General features: G+C 40.6%; 1 protein-coding gene and 1 long non-coding RNA gene across 3 annotated transcripts; one reads left to right on the forward strand and one right to left on the reverse strand.

The window, feature by feature from the left end:
- Positions 1-472: 472 nt before the first annotated feature.
- On the reverse strand, positions 473-25,802 carry LOC146521895 (active breakpoint cluster region-related protein). The gene is made up of 24 exons (XM_085153664.1): positions 24,627-25,802; positions 21,112-21,148; positions 19,670-19,861; positions 19,379-19,497; positions 18,513-18,617; positions 16,170-16,403; positions 13,806-13,913; positions 13,676-13,721; positions 13,540-13,592; positions 13,238-13,375; positions 13,001-13,122; positions 12,655-12,823; positions 12,212-12,325; positions 12,044-12,119; positions 10,470-10,565; positions 10,186-10,260; positions 9,979-10,076; positions 9,471-9,572; positions 7,726-7,889; positions 7,312-7,451; positions 5,458-5,592; positions 3,964-4,069; positions 3,501-3,642; positions 473-1,939 (listed from the first exon to the last, which is right to left on the reverse strand). Exons 1-24 carry the CDS (start codon positions 24,639-24,641, stop codon positions 1,838-1,840), a joined length of 2,688 nt encoding a protein of 895 aa, XP_085009790.1. The 5' UTR covers positions 24,642-25,802; the 3' UTR covers positions 473-1,837.
- Positions 22,805-24,152, forward strand: LOC146521896 (uncharacterized). Of its 2 annotated transcripts, XR_014873027.1 has the most exons (3): positions 22,805-22,900; positions 23,064-23,244; positions 23,603-24,152. It is a non-coding gene; the product is annotated as an uncharacterized LOC146521896 (long non-coding RNA). The 2 variants fall into 2 exon arrangements; XR_014873026.1 differs by having other exon boundaries at positions 22,862-23,244.
- Positions 25,803-26,018: the final 216 nt, after the last annotated feature.

A 26,018-nucleotide genomic window follows, 5' to 3' on the forward strand; every position in this document is an offset into this window, starting at 1 on the left:
ATTTACGTTGAGTAGGCTAACCACATTATTACATTAATGCATGTAAGGTGAACTAGCAAACACTGTCATAGTTACATGCGGCTGTCTTCTTGTTTGATGGCAGATACTCCCTTCACCCTGGCCAAAAAGGCTAAAATGACCAAAGAAAAAGTGGAAAACAGCTAAACATGAGAGGTTTTTGGACAAAGTTTATGTTTTTTCCATTGTTTAAGCACTGCTTCCAGCCAAGAGTGATACCATATATGCCCCATAGCTGCAGAAAAGGCTAACATTGTTATCTTTTTACAAAAAAAACAGCTAAACATGAGAGGTTTTTGGACCAATTTTGTGTTCGCCATTCTTTAAGCACCGGTTTGAGCACCGTTTAAGCACCGGCACCGTTTCAAAAGTACCGGTTTGGCACCGGTATCGGATAAAACCTAAACGATACCCATCCCTACTCATAGGTTTAATATGCAGAGCATACATGCGCGTCTGTATAATGTTTTTGCATGAGACCGTGAGGACCTGCCATCACGTGGCTACAGCTTGACTTTTCCCATTAAAGTTTTCCCACCAGTCGCAGGTGTTGACCGGTCGTCTGGTCCCTGTTTGGCCACAAATGTCTGGGATGTGTCAGGCCTTCCTCAGCTTTGCTCCCTTTGTAGTCTGCAATGGGAGGCTCGTTTTGTCTTTGTAGTCATTAAGCAGAACCTTATTTTGGCAGCCACCGTGTTAGAGGGGACAGGTGATTTATAGTGGAGGGAGCAACAGGGTGATCCCTGCCATTCGTTTCTTTTTTGGGGGGGATGGGGGCTCATTCTGGATGTTTTTATGGCGTCTAAACACACTCTACAGTCTATTAGTACCCTGTGCGCAGGACTTGGAGTCCAGGATTAGCGATCAAAAGACTGATGGCGGGGGCACTGGGGTAAAAGGTTGGAGGTAACATTAGCCCGGCCTGCCCAGGTGGCGTGGCTGGAAAGAGACTCCCATATGTGGTGTAGATGGGTCAAATGTGGGCTGTGTGTGTGTGTGTGTGGGTGGAGGCTTCCAGCATGCTGTATGTGGAGCCTGTGTGTGCATGACTTTTATGGAGCATACTGAACTCCGTCTAGTTGGATCTGAACCATAACTGATTAGATTTCAGGCTCAGAGTGGTGACCGCTGACCTTCTTACAAATGAAATGTGGTTGATTTTTCCGCAGCCACATCTCACCTTCATAGCACTTGGTGTGCCACTGCAATCTACTTCACTTACTCTGAAAAAAAAAAAACTTAAAATCACCCTTTTTGCTAAAGTTCCTGTGAGCAGCTTTGAGGAAAAATGAGGAAAAAGACAGAAATTTAAAAATTGGGTTTTAATTTTGCCTGGACAGTCATCCTTATAATTAAAAAATAAGGGAATTAAATAACATTGAACAGATTTCAGTTTTGATTCCTTAAGATGACCTTTTACTGAAAACTAAATAGACTTTGTTGGTACGCTGAACTAACAGGTCATGAATGTACTGAACTGACACAAAAAGTCATCATTATCTGAATCGAATGTTGAAAATACTGGTTTGCTTTGCTTCCTACTTTATATTATGTAAGTTTAATGTAATGTGTGATGTAGGTGTAGAACTATTTTAGCTTTGGCCAGTTTAAATGCTTGACGTGTCTTTTACGACCTGCTGTTCGGGACATATCTAACAACAAATTTTGCAAATGTTAAATGTAGCAAAAAAACACACAAGAGTTCATTTTTTTAAATTCAATAAATAGGTTTATTCTTATTGGTAATCTTACAGCAGTCGCTCACAGTGTGGTTTCTAACCATTTATATGTCTTGCTGGCCATGACACAGCTGGTGGTCTCATATGTGGGTGGCCTCATCCTCAGTGTCTGAGTCATGTGGCAGAGAGAGCTGGGCTTCAGGGAGGTTGTTGCACTGCAGGTAGCTGAAAACGACTTGGACCTGAACACACACATACACACATGCACACACACATCAGGTCCATGGTGAAAGAAACACACGTTTCGAAGTTATCACACACCTCAGGGCTTTGAAATGTATTTCAGTTATTTCAAAATTTTGCACAATTTCTGGAAACTGAAAACTGATGATGTCATTATGTCATACTTTTTTGGAGTTTCAGTCGTTGATCGAGTCACGACGTGTAACTGAATAGTCTGAGCAACCATAAAAAAGAGCTGCTTGAATTCCCTACATACCAAGGAAAGGTAAAGTTTCCTTTACTACCTCCTTTAGCACAGGATGCACTGGCTGGACCATAAAGTATGGTCCTAAAACCTAAAATGTCCCAAAAATTATCAGAAAAAGAAAAAGTGGGACAGATCTTATGAATGTTAAACAGAAGTATGCTTCCATGTTCACACTATAGCTTTTTAGTATGTTTTTATTTTTTAACAACAGTTTTTTAAACCCAGAGGTGAAATATGAACAATAATGAAGATGCTGCCTCTTCAGATCAAGCTTCTAGCTCATGGATAGGGAACTCCAGGCCTCGAGTGCCAGTGTCCTGCAGGTTTTAGATGTGTCCTTGATCCATCACAGCTGATTTAAATGGCTAAATGACCTCCTCAGCATTTCTTGAAGTTCTCCAGATGCCTGGTAATGAACTAATTATTTGATTCAGGTGTGTTGACCCATGGTGAGATCTAAAACCTGCAGGACACCGGCACTCGAGGCCTGGAGTTGCCTACCCCTCTTTAAGGTTTGCTGTAATTGAATTTGTATTAATTAAGTCTACTGCTCTATTGCCAGCATTAAGAATATTTGTTAATTCATTTTTACATCAGGTTAGCTGGTGTAGGCTTGAGCCCCCAACCTCAGATCAGTGTCAGATCATTGGGTAACCCAACATGCATGTCTTTGGTGTGTGGGAGGACGTCGGAGTACCCATAGAGGGCCAACATACACACTCCACACAGAAGGACCCCAGCTGGTTGGTGGATTCAAACCTAGGATCTTCTTCCTATGAGATCAGCGTGCCAACAAGTTTGGTTGAAGTAAGGGGGAAATTTTGCAGACTGCTTTCTGGACATTGTAGTTTCAACACGGTAAAACATCTGGCATCATACTGTTTCCTGAGCTCTTCATCACACATTTCATTGACCTAATAACTTTTTCCATTGACACCAAGGAAAAGGAGGTAGGAAGTCGAGTTTGGACGATATGATCTTATGCCTGTTTTCATGCAAATCTCAACTTGTCATTACATTTTCTCTTATCAAGTTTCCCACTCACCTGACCTGTAGTTTATACACTCCCACCTCACAGTTGTTTAGGTTTGTGATTTCCTGATTTCTTTTCAAACCATGCCTTTTTGGTAAGTAATGCTCGCTCTTTACTCTGACATTTACTTTCACCTTTCATTTGTTTTTACTAATTATTTCACTTTGGCATTAATTAATCATTAGAAAAAATAAAATAAATAAAATACAGCACATTTGCAGACATTGTGTTAAACACGGCCAATTCCAGACATCAGTCTTTTTCTCAGGTATCCACTCACCTGTACCACCACCTCCTGAGAGATATCCACAGTGGGCCCATGGTGTCCCTGCCCAGCCACTGGGGGGCGGAGGAGACTCGGCCCAAACACAGTGGCAAGGTTTAGTAGAGACATCTTGTTAATGTGTTGCCTCTCTGAGATTCTGGAAGGAAAAAAAAAGATTGAAAACATTAAAAAGTTTTAGGCACAGACTGAAAATATCAGCTGATTTGTAAAGATAAAAAATAAAGTTTATATTTCTTACTTCCCTGTATAAGGTGTTCTAGTTAACTGACCATTACGGCATTTTGTGCAGTTTGTTTAATGAGCTAAGTGTATTTCTTTTCATATTCCTACATATTTTTAAAAGAAAGCATTTTTCAGTTTTAACTAGCAGAGAGAGCAAAATCCACTCTAATAATTATCCTGAAGGTTAAACCAATATAACCATGTCATGGGTGAAGCTGTGGTGCCTGATTCATACCGTTGGAGGTGATGCAGCAGGTAGAGGAAGGTGTGGCGGTTGGCATCAGGACAAGACTGCAGCAGGGACAACATGGAGACCAGCCGTGGGTTTTGATCCTGGATGTCTACATGAAAATCAGCCAGGATGCAGTTACCTGAGTAGGGTCTGTGAGACTCACAGGGCATCATTTAAAGGTGCTATTCATGTCATTAAAGCTTAGTGAAATAGGGTTATTGTTCACTTCTGCAGAAGGAATTTCAGGGTTTATATACAAACCCCTTTTCCCCTGTATGTAAAATAGAGTTTATATAAAAGATGGACGCTCCCCATTAGTTTGTATGGTGCCACAGTGAAATCTCCAAAGCATTTTGACTGTTGCCATATTGTGTTTTGAAAGCAGATGTGGTGAGCGAGGGGTGGTTCTGACAATTAAAGCACGTTACACAGCACAAGCAAAGCTTACGAAAAAAATTTACCGCAGATGTCATTTCCTAATCATTTTTTTCTGATTTCAATTTAAAACATGCAGAAGACATAAAAGAATAATGTGAAATATTAATAACAATGCTAAATAATGTGGCAGCAGAAGCTGATCTCAATGCTCTTTTCTTTACCATAGACATTGTTAAGATAAAGAAAAGGCGAGTAATAAGGATGCACCAAAACGCGCGCCATAGATACTTCACATTGTGTGTTATCCTCTTGTTTTATTCAATTTCAATTAAATTTGATATATTTACCATTAAATCAAAACAAGCTCACGAGTGTTGTCTGACTCTGAAACAGTCAGACAACACTATGAGCAAGCACTTGAACAGTGGGAAGGGAAAACTCCCTTTTAACAGGAAGAAACATGTAGCAGTGCCAGGCTCAGGGTGGGGTAGCCATCTACTGTGACCAGTTGGGGGGTGAGGGGAGAGAGATAGGTCAAAAGACACTTATGGATGCACTGAAGCACCTTTCCACTGTGTTCACACAGGAACCCTCTCAAATGAGTAATCAACCACAACCACAATGTAAAACAGGCCCACCCTGAAGTGTACCCTGCTTTCACGTCTTTTCTCGCTCTACTGAAAACCATCACATGCAAATGTGCATCATGCTGTATTCAGTAACACTTGAAACTAGCGCTGAAAAACTTATCAGTTCACTGTGGTCATAGATCAACAGTTGTTTTGCCATCGGCCTTTATGCAGCCAGATCTCTCTTGCTTGCCATTAAAAAGAAAGCACATCTAAGGCATTTCTGAACTGGCGTCAGTTTTCAGGCTGTGAAAACTCACAGGAAGCAGAATATCTATTTTGATAGATGATTCATCTATGATTGTTTTTAGCCTCTTTTTTCATCCCTTTACAAGCAGTAAAAAGCTTCTAGATGATGAATTTGCACTGAAGAGATACCAGTTCTAACAACAAACTATGCAAGTAGTTTAAAGGTTTAGAGCTAAACTTCAGTGAAGTATGCATACAGTATGCATGTGCTTTGTCATGTACTGGGGATGTGTTGTCTTACCTAGACTTCTTGTCAGACTCTGAAAAAGCTCAGTGGGTATCAGGGGTTCAGGCAGCTCTCTGAAGTAAAGTTTGAGAACACCAGATACAGCGTTCACTTCTGCGCTTCTCAGCTTCGTCACCGCTTCACGGAGATCTGATCAGAAAAGGGACAGATAATGATAATTATCTTTATTACAGGTATCTCCTTTTAACTCTCACTTCCTTCCTCACAGGCACAAGAACATGTATGGGTATGCGCTGCATTGCAGATGTAAATCATCAGGTAAAAGATTTTGAGTCAGTTTTTGTTTTTCTTACGATAAACAAGACAAACAGACCATAATATACTTTTGCCTGCAATATTAAGTGTTCATCCTCCAAGACTGCCGTTCATTGATTAATCTGTCTGATATTGAATGCGTGCATAAGTTTTTAAAGCAATCAGGTATTTTTAGCTTAACAGACATTTTAGTCGCTAGCAACAATGACAGTGTTCACCTTTCAGTCAGGTCTTTCCTAGACAGAAGAAACATGTGGGTTTAAAGTCAGCTATCTTTGGCACAGTCCAGCACTAACAAGAGATATATGGGCTAAATGTTTCTGAGATGTTGCACCTAAACTCAAGAGTCAAGGTCAAATGTCAACACTAGTGTTTCTCCTAGAAGAAAGTTACGATTTCAAGGAAATTAATTTGAATTATTTTGGTGATAGTTGAGTTTTTAAAAATTCTTGGTCTGTGACCAATGAACTGATGCCTCTTTGTCTGGAATCACTTTTTTTCTTCTTCTTCTTTTTTTGTTTGTTTTATGTTGCTTCAAAGCAGTGAAATGTTATCTTTTTAAGTATTGCGCAAGTGATCTTGAGCAATAGTTCTCTAGGTTTTCTTTTTAAATTATTCTATCTTTCAATATTTTTCTTTGGACATTTGCAGCTTTTTCAATCATTTTCAGTCCAGCACTTGGACCGATTTCTTTTCTTTTGTTAAGTAGGCCTAAAAAACTATTCACAGCAACAACAACAACTGTCCTTAATAAATAGGAAAAAGGTGTATCTAAGACCCAGGACCTGAGAACCCTTGAGTTTATCAATCTGCTGTTCACTGAAACTTCATCCGAAAAGTGTGGCTTTAAAAAAGGAAGGGGATTCTTAAGGAAGAAATAAGGAGAAAAGAATGAGGTATTTCAATTTCATTTTTAAGCATCCCAAATACAGTTCAGTTAAAGTGTTCCTGGATAGAAACACACAATGAAACACCATCAGTCATGGACTGGCCTCCCCAGAGCCCAGACCTCAATATTGAAGTATCATCTAAATCCAGACAACATTCATGGAAGAGCTTTGAATGTCCTTAAAGAAACCTGGAGAACTTTTCCTGAAGACTTCTTACAGAAATGACAAGCAAACTGCCCAAGAGAGCTCAGACTGTGTTGAAGTATAAAGTTGAAATATTGACTTAACCTTGTTAGAACTGCACAGATGCTGTTTTTACCTTATATACTGTACTCCCATGTATGTTTACACATGTTTCAATAACGTGCTGCAGTTTTCCTAACAAAACTTGTAAAAACTTTACCATGCTGATATGAGGCACTATTTGGCAGGAAGATAAAACCCAGGATCAAGGAAGTTCAAAGACAAACATGCATGTTATTTCCCTTGACTGCAGTTCCTGATTCTCACTGACTTTTACTATTAACAAAAGGACTGTCCTGAATAATGTTTAGGAAAGAGGATGAGGAAGCTGAAAATGTCTGGTTCATGTTAAAGAAGATCTGAGTGAAGCTCACACCCATCTGGCCCTTGCATTGCAACAACTCTTGATCACTGCACTTTCCAACAAAAAGATAATTTTTCTGTGTTATGTTTTTCTTACTGTTGTTGAACGCAGCCTTGAGCGTGCTGATTTCACTGGTTGTTCCTGAAATCCTGTAGATTCCCACCTCATCCATGCCTCTCCTCTCCACTTCCTCCACGCAGCATCGCACCACATGAGGAACCAGCACTCCCTCCTGTCTGACAGAGGATTGAGAGTTTAAGCATTGTGTAAGTTATGTTGCATTTGATTGATAGGCTGTTTCATTTAATTTCAATCTCCACTCCCGCCACACTTCTGCTTCCCTTTAATCCACTTTCCCACAAATTAAACTGAAAACTAGCTCCACGAAAGGGCACACAGGGGAAATAAAACTCTGAACCGAGCTACAGCTTTCAGTTTCAAGGTGTCTAGACTGTTCGGTAGGCCAAGAGGGAGCCAGCTGACACACTGACATGATAGGCAGGAACTTACTTTGCCACGGTTTCAATGGGGACGCCAAAGATTGGCGGCTGTTGAACTGTGGAGCTGGGTGGTCCCAGTGGGTGGGGACAGTACTTGAGAGAGAGGGTGAGCTCCACCTGGCCCAGCTTTAGGGTCTGTTTTTTCCATCGCTTATTCAGAGTTTTAGAGTCCAACTGATGAACACAGAAAAAAGTAAAATTCAACTTGACATGGGGTTTTAAAATAAAGGAAATAGTAGGATCATTAGTTAGAAAAAAAATCTGTCTGGTGAAATAATTACATTGGGCATTTTTACCCCTAACCTATATATCTGGATTGGCAAAAAAAGGCACGTGCCACATTAATGATAATAATAAGCTTCGTTTATGTAATACCTTTCAAAAATAGTTACACAAGATAAGACAGAAAATAAAGCAATATGTCTGTCTCTATGTAGCCTGCCTCTTGCCCTGTGGTAGCTGGGATAGGTCCCTGCGTGCTATGTGTGCCAAAGGTCAAGTTTAGACATCCTGGCCTACTCTTACTGATATATCTCCTGCCTGACATAGAAGGGCCATCGGGTAATGTAGCTCACCGAGGCTTTCCAGGCTATAAAATTTTACTCTCTGTCTCTTAAATTCAGTGGCAATTTCAAATTTTGTGGGAGACCCAAGCAAAAATTCACAGAACATTCATTACTATCTTATAAATTATCTGACACCTAAAACAATCGTTCTATTTAAAAAAAAAACATTAACCCTTTTAACAGGAAGAAAGCTGTGGCAGGCTCAGGGAGGGCCAGCTCCCCCACATGGCCAGCAGTGGCCATGTGGGGGTTAGGGTAAGAAGATGTCACAAAAAACAAAAACAAATTATGTGATGCTCTATTATTCATGTGTCTCTCTCGCAGTTATTTAATGTTATTTAAGCATTTAGTTATCTATGATTCATTTGATTGCTCCAAAAACAAAAAAAGCTTCCTCGTTTTTCTTTTTTCTCTTCCTCTTTTCTCTTCTTCTTTTTCTCACTCACAGAGGGATAACTTCTCATTTCCTGCTGAGTGGCTTTCATTGCTTACAATGGGAGTGAGTGGGGCTCATTTAGGGAGGGCAGGTCTCTCCTACTGTCATTGGAAATAATGGTGCACTACTGTTGCTGTAGTTTAAAAGTTGTAGCTGATGCCCAGCCACTTGCCTGCATTTCCCTTCTGCTTTCACTCCACCTGTCATCACCCACTTTGATGTTTGTGTCTTAGGTATTTTATGTTTAAAATAATTTTATGTTTAAGATGTTTTATTTGAATAAACCTCTTGTAGGAACTGTTATCTCGTCCTCTATTTTGAGCCAGTTTGTGACAAATGGCCACGATGCCAAATAGTAAAAGTACTTAACTCAGCTAATCATTCAATTCAATTCATTTGAAGCCAGAGATGAATAATAACCAATGATTACATGCAAATGCATGCATTTAGAAAAGTACAAGCTAAGTTAGCCATCAACACTGACTCAGACTCCATTTTCACTAATTGGTTTTAAATGTCCCGGACAAGTCCTGTTACAACGTGAACCACAGTTTCTGTGGGCTCAAACCCAAAATAGACATTAATCATCTCTGCAAATTAAAGAGGAACTGCAACTGTTAAAACCCATTTTTAACATGTTTTTTTCTTCAGTGCTGCTGGGAAAGATCTTGGATTATATGTTTAATATTATATTGAAATCCAGCTTACTGGTATTAATAAAGATAAAGCTGAAGTTCTTAAGCGTCTCCGTACCTTTACTGTATTTTTTCCCAGAACAGTATCATCCTGTCCATTTGACTGACTCACACATAACACCCTCAAGTTCTGTGCACCATCCACCTGGAAAGACAGCTCCTGTTTAAAATGTAAAAAAAGATGTTAACAATGAAAAAAGACTTTAACTTCCTTAAGCTGCATGTGGAGAATCTATGACTTATTCTAAATCCTTCACTTCGGCCTACTAGTCGGATTTAGTGTTGATTTTACTGCCTCTGATAACGTTTAAAGCATGGTATTGTCACACTAAAAGTGCAGACTTTTGTAATCCCCTAAGCTCAAGCCTGACATCATGTCGGATACTGTCTAGACATGAAGAAGAAATGAAGAATTGCTACCTTGAACTGGTTGACAAATCCCATCTACAAGATAGTAGGACTTTTCCTCAAATGCTCTGATGTCTCTTATTTTCTTTACTTTAACAAATTAACTCAATATTAAAGCCAAATGTAATATTTCATATTTCAAAAGGCTTGAGTCTAACCTGGTCCCAGTGAGGGTTTATACTGAGGACTGAAGAGTGTGTCTGGGTTTGCTGATCGTAAAACTTGAAGCCATCCACTTCCACACACACATACACACCTGAGTGAGAAAGAGAGAATCATTAATGACCCCAAAACTATTTAGCTTAGACAGAAGATAGAACAGTCTCTCATGATGCTTCAAAATTGCTAAATATTGCGAAGCATACAAGCTGGCTGCTGTAGGCCAGCGGCAGAATCAATGGCCACACTCAAAGTCCCACATAACGCCTCCTCGTTCAGTCCTGAGGAAAGAGACAGAGACAAATCTCACTGGATTTATTCACGCTGAATAAAAGCGTAATGGTAATACAGGACATACACGAGGAAAGCTGTGGTAAAAGGTATTGTGGGTCTCATGTAAAGATCAAAGAGAGAACCTCACACAGTGTATTGCATTTCAGACACAGATGTGATTGTGTGGTGAGAGAAAAAGTGAGTCTTAGATGTGTACCGGCGTTAGTGCTATGTAGAGGTGGCTGCTGGGTCATTCTCAATTTCACACACGAACTGGTCAACGTGAGCAAGTCTGGAGGGACAGTTTCTATGTCTGGCAAACATGACACAAAGCAAATAACAATCAGCTGACAGAAGAGTAACACATTAGTCTGGACCCCAGTGAGAGAAACTTGAAGCTCAGCTCAATTAAAGCTAAAAAAATAGCATATAAAAGGCAGGCTGCCTCCAAAAGTGAGTCAGCTCCTAACTACTCCCATTTTAAAAGAATATAGCTATGGGATTTAAGTGATGTTAATTCATACTAAGGGACCCATAGTGCACCAAGAAAATGCTACCACTACCAGCTTGAATTGTTAATTTAGCCATGCATTCATGTTGTTCTTGCCCAATTCTGATGTGAACATCTGATTCATCAAACCAGGCAGCATTTTATTATCCAATCTTGGTGAGCATATGAGATTCAGTTTCCTTTAGCTGAAAGGAGCGGCACCTGGTGTGGTCTTCTGCTGCTATAACGTCCAAGCATGTTGTGCATTTAGAGATGCTCTTCTGCACACTCTGGTTTTGACAAGTGGTTATTTGAGTTACTGTTGCATTCTTGCTGGATCAAAGCACTTCAGCCATTCTCCTCTGACTTCTGAAATCAACTAGGGGACTTCCACTTACTGGATATTTTCTCTTTTTCGTGCCATTCTCTATAAACCCTATAGATGGTTTTGTGGGAAAATCCAAGCAGATCAGCAGTTTTTGAAATACTCAGAGCAGCCCGTCTGACACAAACAACCACATCACATTCGATGTCACATTTCTTCCTCATTCTGATGATCACTTTGAAATTCAGCAGGCGACCTTGACCAATGGCTACAAACTTAAATGCAAGTTAATGTCATGTGGTGTTCTGATGAGATATCCGATATGAGATACGAGTAAACACAGATTTTAACAGCTGTACTTAATGAAGTCACCAGTGAGTGTGTAGTAACGGTAATTAGCTGTTATCTGGCTCTGCGATGTACCCATGCATAGCAACCAAGCTAGCTAGTATTATAACCAGCGTATATTGGCCAGAAACAAGTATGCACTTTACTAGAGACACGATGAAAATATTAAATGCAGGCCTTTTTTCTCTTTTCTTTTTTTTTCTCATATAAATGATGCAACACTGCCTCACATGACCTACAGAACATTTTCTAAGACCCTCAACTTCCTTAAACATAACAAGTAGGCATTTTATAAAAAGAAACCGCATGCTGTCCACAAGACATTTCACGTTCGCTTCTCTCCTAAGTCAACTCAACTCTTACACACAGCCTGCTAGCAGCACAACAGAAGATGGTATTTTAATAAGTAATTACACATGTTAATAAAGTAAACTAAATAATTAATTAAGTTTAGTTCATTATTTAGCTACTAAACTAAATTAAAATATGCTCTGGGGCGAGATTGACTTCAATCACTTAAATTAAACTTTCATGACATACAGCTGGCCACAAAGACTTAACAGTGCTTGAAAAGAGTAGCAGAGTAGCCATAATTACACTCCAGAGTGGTCAAAAGCTGTGTACTCACTAGCTGTGGTGAGTTTGAGTATGGTCTGCCTCCATTCTTCTAGTTCATAGAGAGAGGAGAAGAGGAGAGTGTGACTCTGTGATAAGACAAAAACAGGCCATTGTGTAATCTTAGTCTGTTGTTTAGGACTTAAGTGAACTACAGTAGAATGTGGGTGTGCTCGTATACCTTGCCACTGGTGCTGTGCAGCTCCAGTCTGTAAGCAATCAAGTGTGTGAGCAACATCAGCTCCATTTGTTCCAGTTTCTTCTGGCTACGAGCTGCCAGGCTCCTGGATGTTTTCTTCATACAGAGAAATGCAGTGACATTTGCAATGTATGTTTTCTGAATTTAGGCTGTCATTTTCAGCACCTAAAAATACTTAAGTATCACCATTATCTTGTTGTCTGGTCACTTTAAAAAGTTATTTAAATTGTTTGTTTCCTCTTTCCTGTAAAACTAAAAGTTGTTAGTCCCTTGTTCTACTGTGCAGACTGATGAGTATGTTTAGGTACTAGAAAAAAAACCCGTTGTTAAATGTAGGTTGCAGGCTGTATTATGAAGTGCTACCAGAAATGTTTACATTCAAGTCATCTGGTTACTCTCTCACTCTCTGTGTCATAAACACACACCGGATTTTGCCGGAGCTGCTGTAGTAGCTGCTGACGCAGGACGTACATCTTTGTTCGTATGCTGTGTAAGCGCACGTTGGTTTCTGGCGGCCGTTCCTTGTCTGCAACCCAACGAAGTCTTAGACCGGCGAGAGGCAGATACCAGCAGAATCTGTACTGGTCCTGCTTCCTAGGAGAAACACAGCATGAGCAGGCGTCATGAGATTTCTGTTTTTGTAAGTCTCTCCACACCTTTAAACAGTTTTAAGAGGGTTCCTTTTTAATTGTGAAAAGGCAGATGCACACTGCATGCTGCAGGTTGACCACATTCCCCACAAGCCTTAATGCGCTCTCGTGCTAAGCTCACCCTCTATTTGCATGTTTAAATCTTGTGCACAGCAGGAGGTCGGTGTAAAGGAAGAGGTGACGCAGGCTGCGTTCACTCTCACTCACATCCACCACAAAGCCATCACGCATTAGCTGGCGTCTCTGGGAGAGTACACACACACACAGACATGTTGTAAAATGGGTGCCTGTATACATACGTCCTATATAACTTTTCTCCATATTCATTTGAAGGGATCGGGTTGGAGACTAAACTCACCATCCCACGACTTAACGTGACCTCCCGTTTACTTTGTGAACTCTCGTTGACACCAGACAGGAAGCTGCGAGACAATCTCAGAGCTTCCTGTAAGGCTGTGTAATCTCTATGCTCTGTTGGCGTCGTCTTCAGGAGATCCTACAAGATGACAGAGGTTGCCGAATCAGAAAAAAAAACAAGAAAGAGCTCCTGCTCCAGGAAAAAAAATGTATGGACTCGTCATTAAAATTAATGCAATCAAACACCAGAGCGATTTAAAAAACACTAAGAGGAGGATGTTAATAAAATCGTCCAGGTCTTACCTGCAGCACTAATGTGGTCTTTGTAACTCTGTCCAAGGGCTTGTAAAGAAGAGCTATAAACACAAACAGAGCTATCAGACCCTGGCAGACATGTATGTATTTTGTAAAAAAAAATATCACATTTTATTGTAAGTACCTTCAAATGTGTACGTAGTCCGAGCTCCGTTGTTAGACATCATGCTCTGAAAAAGCAGCAGAAGATGCAGTAACAATGATGCAGTGTGACTCAGCTAAATGTTACTGTGGTGGTGCAGGATCTTTAGTACCTCTGCCAGAGTTCGAAAGCGAGGGTCTGAGTGGGTGCACTTCCTAACCACTTCAACAGCTTTCACATAGTTTTCAATGAAGCCACCGTACAGACCAATCTGGCTCACCTGCAAAGGTAAAATACACTGGATGAAAAAGGTCCAAAGTCTAACCTCGATGCACATACAGCTGTGTGACGCTTGATAAATAGCCTGAATAAATCAGCAGCAGTTCAGGCTGTTTATCGCCATCTAAAATTGCCTGGTGTGTGAAAATTTTAACCCAATGTCTAAACTTGAGAAAATGAGATTTCTGTTAATGATGTCATCCTTCCTTTTTATCAGCCATATCCTTCTGGGGGAGATTTTATTTAAGAGCCATATTGGCTTTTAGAGCTATATTCCTTCTTCCCCACAAACAGAGTCACTGGACAAAACCTGGGTCTTACATACAACAAACAAAAGCTCATTTCTATTCCAGTAAAATTCAATTCAATTCAATTCAATTTTATTTATATAGCGCCAAATCACAACAAATGTCGCCTCAAGGCGCTTCATAGATACAGAGAAAAGCCCAACAATCATATGATCCCCTATGAGCAAGCACTTGGGCGACAGTGGGAAGGAAAAACTCCCTTTTAACAGGAAGAAACCTCCGGCAGAACCAGGCTCAGGGAGGGGCGGCCATCTGCTGCGACCGGTTGGGGTGAGAGAAGGAAGACAGGATAAAGACATGCTGTGGAAGAGAGACAGAGATTAATAACAGATACGATTCAATACAGAGAGGTCTGTTAATACATAGTGAGTGAGAAAGGTGACTGGAAAGGAAAAACTCAATGCATCATGGGAATCCCCCGGCAGCCTACATCTATTGCAGCATAACTAAGGGAGGATTCAGGGTCACCTGGTCCAGCCCTAACTATATGCTTTAGCAAAAAGGAAGGTTTTAAGCCTAATCTTAAAAGTAGAGATAGTGTCTGTCTCCTGAATCCAAACTGGAAGCTGGTTCCACAGAAGAGGGGCCTGAAAACTGAAGGCTCTCCCTCCCATTCTACTTTTAAATACTCTAGGAACAACAAGTAGGCCTGCAGAGCGAGCGCGAAGTGCTCTAATAGAGCACTTGCTCTACTTGCTCACTTGCTCTATTAGAAGTGCTCTAATAGAGCACTTCGCTCTAAAAATAATGACAGAAAACCTAAAACTGAAACAGCCAGGTGGAATTCAGCCATCTGTCACACCGCGTCTCTCTGACTCATCACAATACGAGACTTGAAAAGTCATATTGCCTTCAGAAAATGATAAAAGTGTTTGGAAATGTATTGTAGCTGCACCACAATGTGTATTGCAGTCAGTTTTTAGTCTTAATGAGCACTCAAAGCACTTTACAGTAGAAGCCACAACGATCCTTACAGCACTTTATTCGATTCATTATGTTATTTATCCTCCTTTCATTCGCACCTATGTCATGCTCTCGAGTTTTGGTAAAGCACTTGTTGTCCTTTGGTCACTGCTGTATTTGTTGGTTTTGTTGCATTTTTTGGTTCTCCCTGCTTTTGTGTTCTCTTGCCTCTGTCACCATGTTTCGCGTTAGTCTTTGGTTGTCTTTGACTCATTGTTACTTCCTGTTTTATGTATTATTTGAAGGTTCCTTTCTGCTGTTCTTCTTTTCATTACTACCACCTTTACCTTTACCAACCTCAGGTGAGATTGTTGCAGCAATGAAGCTACAAATGAACGTGGACATTACGCGCATATCTTTACCCAGCAAGCACCATTTCAGGCCGAGCAGCTGATCAGAAGCTCAGTGTCTGTTCCAGAAAAGCATTTCTGCAGAACATCTTGTGTCAGATTGATCCTCATGCTTGACCACTTTGATGTAAGATGTTAATGTGTTTGTGCAGGAAGCTGTGCGCGTTCTCTCTATGTTGCTTATCTTCATTGACTCAACTCATAAAATATGTGGTTAAAAGCTCCTCTGTGATCACAGTGAAGTCCATAAACACAGAGTCTATGCCTTAGCAAATAATTGCTCAGTGTACAATGGAGTGTTTGTCTTTTAAAACAGCTGCCTGCTGTCACTTATTTAAGGAGAGCCACCGTGGGCTCAGAAAAAAAGTGTCAGTCACACTGTGGTTAGAAATGCCGCCTCACAGGAAGAAAGTTCCTCCTTCAAACATCTGGTTAGCTGAGGCCTAATTCTCCCTGTCCATGTGCGGATTATCCCACAACTTCCTCCAACAATCTAACGACATGCATGTTACGCTAACTGATGGTTCTGAAAAAGGAGAATGGAGAGTAACTACTGAGCCATTAGGGAACTGTCGTTTATCTCTCTGTGGATTTCCACAACTGAAAGATAACATACAATGCAAACAGAAAACTCACCATTTTCTGGAACAGGTCCCCGACCTCCAGCTCAAAGCCTCTGCATCTCATTTCTGTCTCATTACCAGGGCTGAACTCAGTCTGGTCATAAGCACTCAAACGGGCCTTCAGACCTGAGTAAAAAGTTTGGTGCACGTCTCTGAGCTCAGGCACCTGGTAGAAAACGGTCTGGACCTGCTGGCTGGACAGAACTGGTTGAGAGGTCCCAGCTGAAGCCCGCAGAGCCTTCATGGGCTAGACAGCAAAATTTAAAAAAAAAAAAAAAAAAGTTGTGTTAAATGGCAGCCAGTGTGGGTGAGAAAGAAGAACAATGTGGTGTGCTGAAAAGAGAAATAGGCTGTGGTGAAGTGAGAAGGACATGAATGTGTGAAATGTGCAGTTCACATGTGATACATCTCGCAAAGCTTTATTCAACCATCTCATTGCCTTTGGCACATGCATGCAAACCACCACTATAACCGGAAGAGCAAAAATGTTACATTTAGTCACTCAGTGATAAGAGTACAGTGGTGAGCTCACAACGGCACAAAACACAGAAGCCATGCTAAAGGATCAACTGCACAATTTCATTTAAATTCTCACATCTTTTTTCTTGTCTTTTGTTAAATGAGTCAGAAACTGTAAGAATGGGGAAATGCGTGTAGCTGTTGTTATTAATAGCACTAAAAAGAGAAGGAAAAATAGATTCAGGCACTCGTTATTGCGCCATCATTTCCTGACTTAATTTTGTTTGATAGCACGTATTGGCACTTGGTTGGCCAACACACTCAGAGCAATGGGAAAGTCCAAGGAACTCAGTGAAACTCTGAGAAGGAGAACTGCAGATTTGCACAAGCTGGGAAGGTCTCTCTGAGACATCTCTGCACGACTGCAGATTCTAAGATCGTCACTTCAAACTATTGTACTTAGTGCAAGTTACTTGGATGCGTTTCCTCTTTCCCAAGAAATGGAAGAAGATCCAAACAGTCAGACAAGAGGAAATTGGTCAGGATGCTCAGCAACAACCCACCAAAGCTCAAGCCTACAATAAACTGGAGACTACTGGAACCAGCCCAGTGTCATTACCGACGCGTAACATACCAATGATTTGTCACGTCCCAAGGCATCCAATGGGAACGCGAAAGGTAACCTTCCGCGTTCCCATTGGACACGGCGGGTTGTGGATAAAATCCAATAGAATGACGCTCCCGGCGGTAACAGCCGTGTATTCCAGCCCAAACCCAAACCTTAATCTTAATCCTAACCTTATCCCTAACCTTAACCACCACCTTAATGGTGATAGGTAGTGTCTTCCAAAGTGACATATGCAGACTGAGTCCAAACAGTTCTCATGTTTCCTCCTTTTTCCAAACGCATAACATAGGATCGTGTTGGGTGGCCAAAAGCGTAACATACCGACACATAGCATAATATGCTACACTTTGGGAGTGAGAACATGTTACTGTCCACAGTGAAGTGAGTTTTACATCAACGTGGACAGAGAAGGTGTCGACAAAGAAAGAAGGCCTTGCTCCAAAACTGAATCCTTTAAGCTCAATTCAAATTTGCAGTAGTCCATATGCGCAAGCCAAATGCCTTCTGGTGAAAAGTTTTGTGGTCAGACCATTTGGCCACAATGACAAGAACATTTTTTGGAGGAATAAAGATGAATTGAAACCTGCGAACACTGCACTAACTGTCAAGCATGGTGGTGGTAGCATCATGCCCTGAGGCTGTTTTGCTATCAGTGCTACTGGAATACCAGCCCAAGATTACCATGACATTCACACTTATGATGAGTGTATGTAAACTTCTGAGCACACCTGTCCTTTAGTTTACAAAACAAAACAAGCAACGAGACACCGATGAGCGTTAAAAACTGTCTGCATTCTTTCAGCAAAACGATCCCCTTGTTCACAGCCACGTAAAGTTAAGGTAACTTCTCGCACCTTGTGCTACATGTTTACTTTATACATAGAGAGTGGTTTCAATAGTTTTATAAAAAGAAAAAGGGAAGCCTAATCCACAAAGGAGAACAATCTATTTACCACTAAAGAAGGAAGCTGAATAATCAAGACTTTGTTGCATGTGATTGCCGGACATGATCCTGTGTAACATGCTAAAAAAAAAAGGTAATGTTAACTAACAAAGAACAGGCTTAAATCACTATAGTAAGTGTGGTTACAGTTGAACAACAAAGCAGAAGTGAAACATTAATAGTCTAATAGTTTTTATTGTTGTAAAATAATATTCAGTCCAGCGAACAAGTGATGACAATCTGTCTATGAATAACAAGAACAGAGAGCTAAATATAAGAACTGAGAAATTCAAATTTGTTCTTGTGTCTGTGTGTGTTGATCTTACCATCAACAGGGTGTCCAGCTCTCTGAGGTAAACCTCCTCGCTCTCCAGGATGCCTTTCAGCACCGTGAGCCTCCTCTCCAGCATTTCCTCCTTGCTGCATGTTGTCTGGATCACAGGTGTGCAGAGCATGAGAATACATCACAGCGCCCCCTCAGACTCAAGGTTATTGTCAAAGAGTTTTTACAAAATGTGTGATGCCAACCTCTGAAAAAGAGGCCACAGTTATCATCACCGCAGGACTTACAGGGTGAATCGGAACGTTAGACGTTCCTGTTAAAGGAGTCCTGTCGCTAAAGCAAGTGATAAAGGGCAAATTGAGCTGCAGGCCTTTTCTCACGAATCTCAAACAGGTTGTTGGAGTTTCACAGGTTTGTACAATGTTTTTAATTTGTTTTATGTTTTTTTGTATATGATGCGAGAGCTTCCTGAGATGTAACTGCCCCTCAAACATAAGTCAGATAAACATGGGAACCACGCTAAAACTCTTTAAGGTACCTTTGTTCTAGATTTTGCAACACAAAGTTAGATTTCTCGTTGTTTGTCTTTCTGGGTGCTACCTGCAGTTGTGTGGTTTTAACCAACATAATAGCCAGAAAGCTCTATGTAGCAAAACTTGAAAACTTGGCTCTGCTTCACTCTGTCTACTTTCTGTTCTGCGTTGGTTGCTTTCAAATTTACTCACGTTATAAAATGTGAGAACTATAGTGCTGAAAGGTTTTTTTATGTACTTCCCACTAGGCCATTGATCCTTCTCCATTTTCATCATGAAAATACAAGTATTGCAAAACTAAATGCAGTCTGGAAGACAAACTCAAGAAAGCACAAAGAGTCTGCAGTGATACAAAACACTGGAGTCGTGAACTCACAGGGGTGTCAGGGAAGTCCACGCTCTCAGTGTTCAGCGGGGAGAGAAAACAGGACACTGCCTCCTCTGGGAAAACATCCTCTTCCAAGACATCAGCTTCTTCTGCCACTGCAGCAGACACTGTTCAGTCAGAGGAAGAAAAGCTCACAATTTCTCACATCTACTTCTGTTTTTGTCTTTCTGTCTTTGAAAAAGTATTAATAGCAGAGCTTTTTTAAGTTGTTTTTTCTTCCCCCTCCCAGAAAACAAAACAAGAAAATGGCTGCAACATTCAGGTTAAATCTACTCTCACCTTGTATGTTCTGTGACTCCAGATATTGCACAGCCTCCTGGTAGACATCCATAGCCGAAAAACAAGTCCAATCTGCGCGCCGGCTGAGTGTCGCGGTGCGCAGCATGTGAACGCACTCAGCTGGTGACACAAAACTTCCTCTTTCTTTTAACGTTTCACAAAAGGAGACTGTAGAGACCCGAGCATAACTTCCTGTGTGCGTGAAATAAGCTCATGAGAGCACGCAACTGACATTTTATACATTCTTACAGTTGCATGTTACTTCCCATCAGCGGGATATTATCAGCGTAGTGTTTATATGTTATACTTTTTAAAAAAAACTGAATATCAGATGAAAGTAGTTGAAGGAAAGTTGCCACACTAGTTTGAGGTAAGTTGAGCCAGAGTTTAGCTTGATCTACTCTCTATATCAGACCAACGAAACACCTTTTTTAAATACATATATGTATTTTGACCTAATTTCTGTTTTCAGTGTTGAAAGGAAGGACCTTTTGGATAAAGTAGAACACGTTTTTCACAATATTTTTTCAAAGATTTCTTTGGGGTCAGTTTTTTTTAGTTACGCATTTAGAAGTGTTATAAACTTGTATCACATATGCTGATAAAGTGTCAGCTCATAAAAACACGTGTCTGCAGTGGCAAAAGTCTTTCTCTGGTTTAGACTAAGCACTTTTTTGGAAATGGTGGCTGTGGGCCAAACAACTGTGGGTTAGTTCAGTTGGTGGTATTGTTAAACCTTGAAGTCTTAGAGGTGTTATAGCAATTCACAAAGGATATTAGATTTAATGTGTCAGGGCAGCATGATGGTGTAGTGGTTAGCACTGCTGTCTCACAAAAAGAAAGTCCGCGTTCAAACTCCTAGGGGCCTCCTATGTGGAGTTTGAGTGTTGGCCATAGCTTCCTCCAACAGCACAAAGAGGTGTGAAGGTTAAGTTGCTTGGCAGTTTATCTAGGTCTGTCTCTTTGTGTTTGCCCTGCAGTGGACAGGCATCCTGTCCAGGATCAATCCCACCCTGGAGAGCCGCCCTACCCCATTGAACTTGATAAGTAGAAGTAAATAGATGTTAGGTCACATGATGAAAGAATAACTCCACGTTCTTTCCCCATCTTAGCTACAAGTATACTATACAGAATACTACATTTTCCTTCTATTTTGAATAGAAAACATGTGTTTGGGAAGATTGATGTTTATGTTTGTTAGGTAACCATTTATCTAATTTCCCAAACATAAAATCAGAAGCACACACTAAAGTCTATGCACATTACAACAGCAAGACTGAAAACTGTGAGGTTTTTGTTAGGACACAGCTGATATAAAGAATAATAGTCAGCTGTTGACAGAGAGAATAAATTGCTCAGAGTGCATTACTTTCAGGCAAACATTAAAGTGCAAGTATAAAGACGCACAAGCACCACATCACAGCCACATCAAAAGTGCTCACCTGAGCCATAGCCGGTCTCCAGGCGCAAGTCTTGCCCCTAAAATTGAAGCAAACAGCAGGGAAGTATTTTTCTTGTTAAATTGTTTTCATCATTTAATGAGCGATCCATTCAGACAGCAGACGATGAGCAGTCTGAGATGTCTTAAGGAGAAAAAAAAGTGCAATTTCCACAGATTTCTTCTCCCACGTTTTCTGTACCTGTGGAACAATTCTCTGTTAGGTCACGTGCATTATAACCTGTCATTCTGCAACTCTGAGGATTTGGTTGAGCTTGTTCTGCGTCAGCCTCCAAACAGAGAAGCAGGAACAATCACTTTTGAGCTGGTGAATGCAAAGACCCACAGCACCATAACATTGATTGAGTGGGAGGAGAAACTTTTTTTGTTTTACAGTTTTAATAAAGCACTTTGTTGATTTTCCTACTCAGTCTTTACTTTGACGCTTGTCTCACACGGTGTCTATACTGTCTTGTTTATTCTCAGTGATGTTAAAGTTTCCACTCGTATGAGGAAGAAGGTGGAGTGCCAGGCGTAAAGTAACGCAATGAGTGTGTTAAATGTGTCCCTACATAGATCAAGTAAAGCCTGTCATTTTCAGGGGTTCAATGCCTGCATGAAGAGGCAGGCAATACATGATCTGAACTGTGTGCTGACAGATTAATAAATAAGCAAAGGTCTACTTTTTAACTCTTTGTCTAATGAGGAATTCTTGCAAAGTCTAAAAGTTAGTTTGTAGTTCAGCAAAAGCAGGACGTGAATGTTTCAGTCTTCAGATAATAGACTGCACTGTGCAGTAAATTAGTGTGGCTTTGTGCTTCAGACTCGGCTCCACAGTGACATCTAGTGGTTTGATATGCTTAGCGCAACCCATTTACTCCAAGCACAAGTATGGGAACGTTGTTTATTTATTTTTCTATTTATACTAGACTTGTAGCCAAGACCGCCTAAACCGTGACCAAGACAAGACCAAGTCGAGACGAGACCTAGGCCGAGACAAAAAAAAGTCTATAAACTGCAGCCAGATGATGCTTCGTTTACGGGTGTCAGGCATATTTATGTGTTTTTGCTTTCGCACAGCCCTCCTCACTGCTGCCTACTGTCTCACTCAATAACTGAGAGGACAGACGCACGCTCCACTTGACTGTCGCGTCTCTCACGTTCTCTGTTTTTCACATAATGATATTATCCTATATCCTCGCATGTGATTGGCCACAATATGGAGGGATTGGAGCATATACTTTCGCTCTGTAGTTGCTTTTTAGCATAGTACTAAAAAAAAATTGTAAATCTGTGATATATGATTGATAAACGTAAAGGTAACTGTATAAATGTGTTCAATGACTTTGTTACTTTTAATGATTGGAGAGCACCCGCTTCGATTCGCACTCAATTCAAACTTTACGTTGCACGCTCACCTAACTTTACGTTGCACGCTCACCTAACTTTACGATGCACGCTCACCTACCTTGCGTTTGCACCTTTTGTCCACACGTAAACTGCGTTTTATTATTTATTTATTAGTTTTTCGCCTCTCACTGCTTAAGCCATTAATCTTTCTGGAATTGTTGCTGTTCGTTAACAGATGCGACCTCACAAAAGATATTAGCTATGCTGTCAGACCTGACGACAGCTGTAACGAACTCCGTGAGGAGGTCAGAGCCATCCGCCATCCCTGCTGCAATGAATCGGTAGATGCTGGGGTACTGCCTCTGGATTTGCCCTTGCACAACATTGAGGAGCTAAACAATGCTGAGGCAGCTCTTCAATCATAAGAGGCAAATAAGGCAATGGTAAGTATATAAAGGTTATGTACACTTTGTAACTATAAAGTGTAATAGCTGTCAGATGTGATTTAAATACATAACAACGGCCTGTTGATTAAACACACAAGCACTTGCATACACATTTAAGACATGAGACACGCTAATTCCATCTCTTAAAATGTGTCTATAGGTGAGACGCTTTGCCTTGATTGGAGGGACCACACTGGAGGTGCGAGTCCGCCGTGTAATGGCTTATGCCATTACAAACGAGCTGGCCTCGGTACTCAACTGGGCAGGGAAAAAAACCAAGGACCAGACAAAGCAAAAAATGGCATTTAAAGATACAGCGCTCTGCAAATGCATATATGGTGGTAAGTTTTACAGTTTTTTTGCTATATTACTTTGTCTTTCTTAATAACAAGACTTTCATGTCCGGTTAATCTGGAGATGGAGTCTTTGGCTTGTTTAGTCCTCGGGTTGTAGTTGTACAGCCCGAGGACCCCATGTTTATTTTGTTTTAAAGGATACACGGCACACCATGCTAAGACTTATCACTTTTTCCGCTCATAGCTCTTTGGGAATCAAATGCGGCAAACATGAAAGTTACGCCTGGTAACTTTCATGTTTATCAGCCTAGGAGTTTACATACTTTCTCCCAGCTGAAGACAGTTAACAAGAGCTTATTCATGTGCTCTAATTCACTTTTGTGTGTGTGTATTTTTTTCCTAGATGGCCTGACGCAGCAGTTAGGGGCAAATTATATGTCTGAGTTTGTCTTTGCACAAGCAGTGCAGAAATGGCTCCGATACGCCCCAGATCGTATGGGTATGGGTGGTGCAGGACGCACATCATGCATCCCCATCCCAGAGTAAAAAATTACAAACTTCTGTGAAACATATAAATGTAAATAGGAAACTGTCTTTTAATAAAGTATTTAGCAAACGAAACATGCCTATTGACCTTTTTTTGTTTATTTTTTTTCTCTGTTACATCACATGCAATGCTTTCTTATTTTAGGATATTAATATTGACATGATACATTGTGAGACATTTGTTGTTGTTTTTTTTTATAAAGGGTGTCCAATTTGAGGAATAAGTACAATTATGTGTTTAGGTGGTTTAGGTATTGATGGAAACATGCAGTAGTTTAGTATTGGTTAAAATACCTATAAAGAAAGGTAGATTTCCAGTCATGATTTAACTGTTGTTTTAATAAAAAGCAACTGTGCGAAAGAGGTGGAAAATCAACACCATAGCTCAACAGTGTTTCAATATCAGAATCTGACATTGTTTCAATGTCAGATTCAATGTCAGGTTTCAACATTGATTCAACATCAAAACCTGACGTTGTTTCAACGTTAAAAAAGGGTGCAAGAGTGACGTTAGGTCAACGTCACACTTCAACGTTGATTCAATGACGTCGCCTGATATTGACTCAACGTTGTTTCAATGTTTCCTTGCTATCTGGGATAGCTGAGCCACTGTATGAGATCTGAGCAGCGAAAGGAAATTAAGTGAGGGTAGAAATGACTGAAAGATTAATAGGCTCTATTTTGAGTTTTGTTCAAAAAAGAATGACTTCATATAGGAAAAAATATATATCACATATGCAGTTTTTGTTTTATACAGTTGTCAGTCAAGCATCTAACTATGAAACAAATTACACTCCAAAAGACCCCGGGGTTCTGAAAAAATGACACGGGCTTAAGCCCAGTTACGGAATGAAACTCAAAGTATTCTCAGTACTTCCAACCTTTAAACGCTGCATGGTCGTACTCTCTCCCGCACTCCTTGGCTGTGACCGCACGCTTGAAGTACGCGCACTACGCGTACTACGTATGGTGCGTACTATAAGTACGAGAAGTGCGGAAGTGAGAGGATTGTGAAATGGGACGGTCTACGCTTAGTCGCGCTGTTCAGGTTGCCTAGCAACCATGATACTAACTGCGAGAAACGTTACATACAGCTTTGTGTGACAGAAATTAAGGAGAAAAAATGTTTTTTTGTTAGTTCATTTTTGTCATTACATCACTTTGATTCGTTGAGTGTCTGAGGCTGAGACCACGGGACTGTAACAACATGATTGTTGGGCTTCATTTCTGTACCGAACAGTTATTTTAAGAATAGTTAGTGAAAAACAACGTTGTTCATGAGACTAAAGTCATCTCACTTTGGTAATGTAAATATAATATGGCCAATATTATAGTTATTGTCAGATTATTATGATATATATACAGGTCCTTCTAAAAAAATTAGCATATTGTGATAAAGTGCATTATTTTCTGTAATGTACTGATAAACATTAGACTTTCATATATTTTAGATTCATTACACACAACTGAAGTAGTTCAAGCCTTCTATTGTTTTAATATTGATGATTTTGGCATACAGCTCATGAAAACCCAAAATTCCTATCTCAAAAAATTAGCATATTTCATCCGACCAATAAAAGAAAAGTGTTTTTTAATACGAAAAAAGTCAACCTTCAAATAATTATGTTCAGTTATGCACTCAATACTTGGTCGGGAATCCTTTTGCAGAAATGACTGCTTCAATGCGGCGTGACATGGAGGCAATCAGCCTGTGGCACTGCTGAGGTGTTATAGAGGCCCAGGATGCTTCGATAGCGGCCTTAAGCTCATCCAGAGTGTTGGGTCTTGCGTATCTCAACTTTCTCTTCACAATATCCCACAGATTGTCTATGGGGTTCAGGTCAGGAGAGTTGGCAGGCCAATTGAGCACAGTAATACCATGGTCAGTAAACCATTTACCAGTGGTTTTGGCACTGTGAGCAGGTGCCAGGTCGTGCTGAAAAATGAAATCTTCATCTCCATAAAGCTTTTCAGCAGATGGAAGCATGAAGTGTTCCAAAATCTCCTGATAGCTAGCTGCATTGACCCTGCCCTTGATAAAACACAGTGGACCAACACTAGCAGCTGACAGCAGACCAGGGGCGATTCTAGGATCAGAGCTTTGGGGGTGCTGAGCACCCAGAGAGCTGCCCAGCCAGGCAAGATAAGCCTGTCTCTGTCAGTCCCTGCATCCTTAAATGTTGTCCCGAGTTCTCTCTGACTGTCACTTTGGTGCATTTAAACCCCTGTTCCTCCCTGTTCTCATCATCTGTTGTCTTCGTCTCCGTTATCAG

This window comes from Neolamprologus multifasciatus, chromosome 3, assembly GCF_963576455.1.
Source record: "Neolamprologus multifasciatus chromosome 3, fNeoMul1.2, whole genome shotgun sequence".
Lineage (NCBI taxonomy): Eukaryota > Metazoa > Chordata > Actinopteri > Cichliformes > Cichlidae > Neolamprologus > Neolamprologus multifasciatus.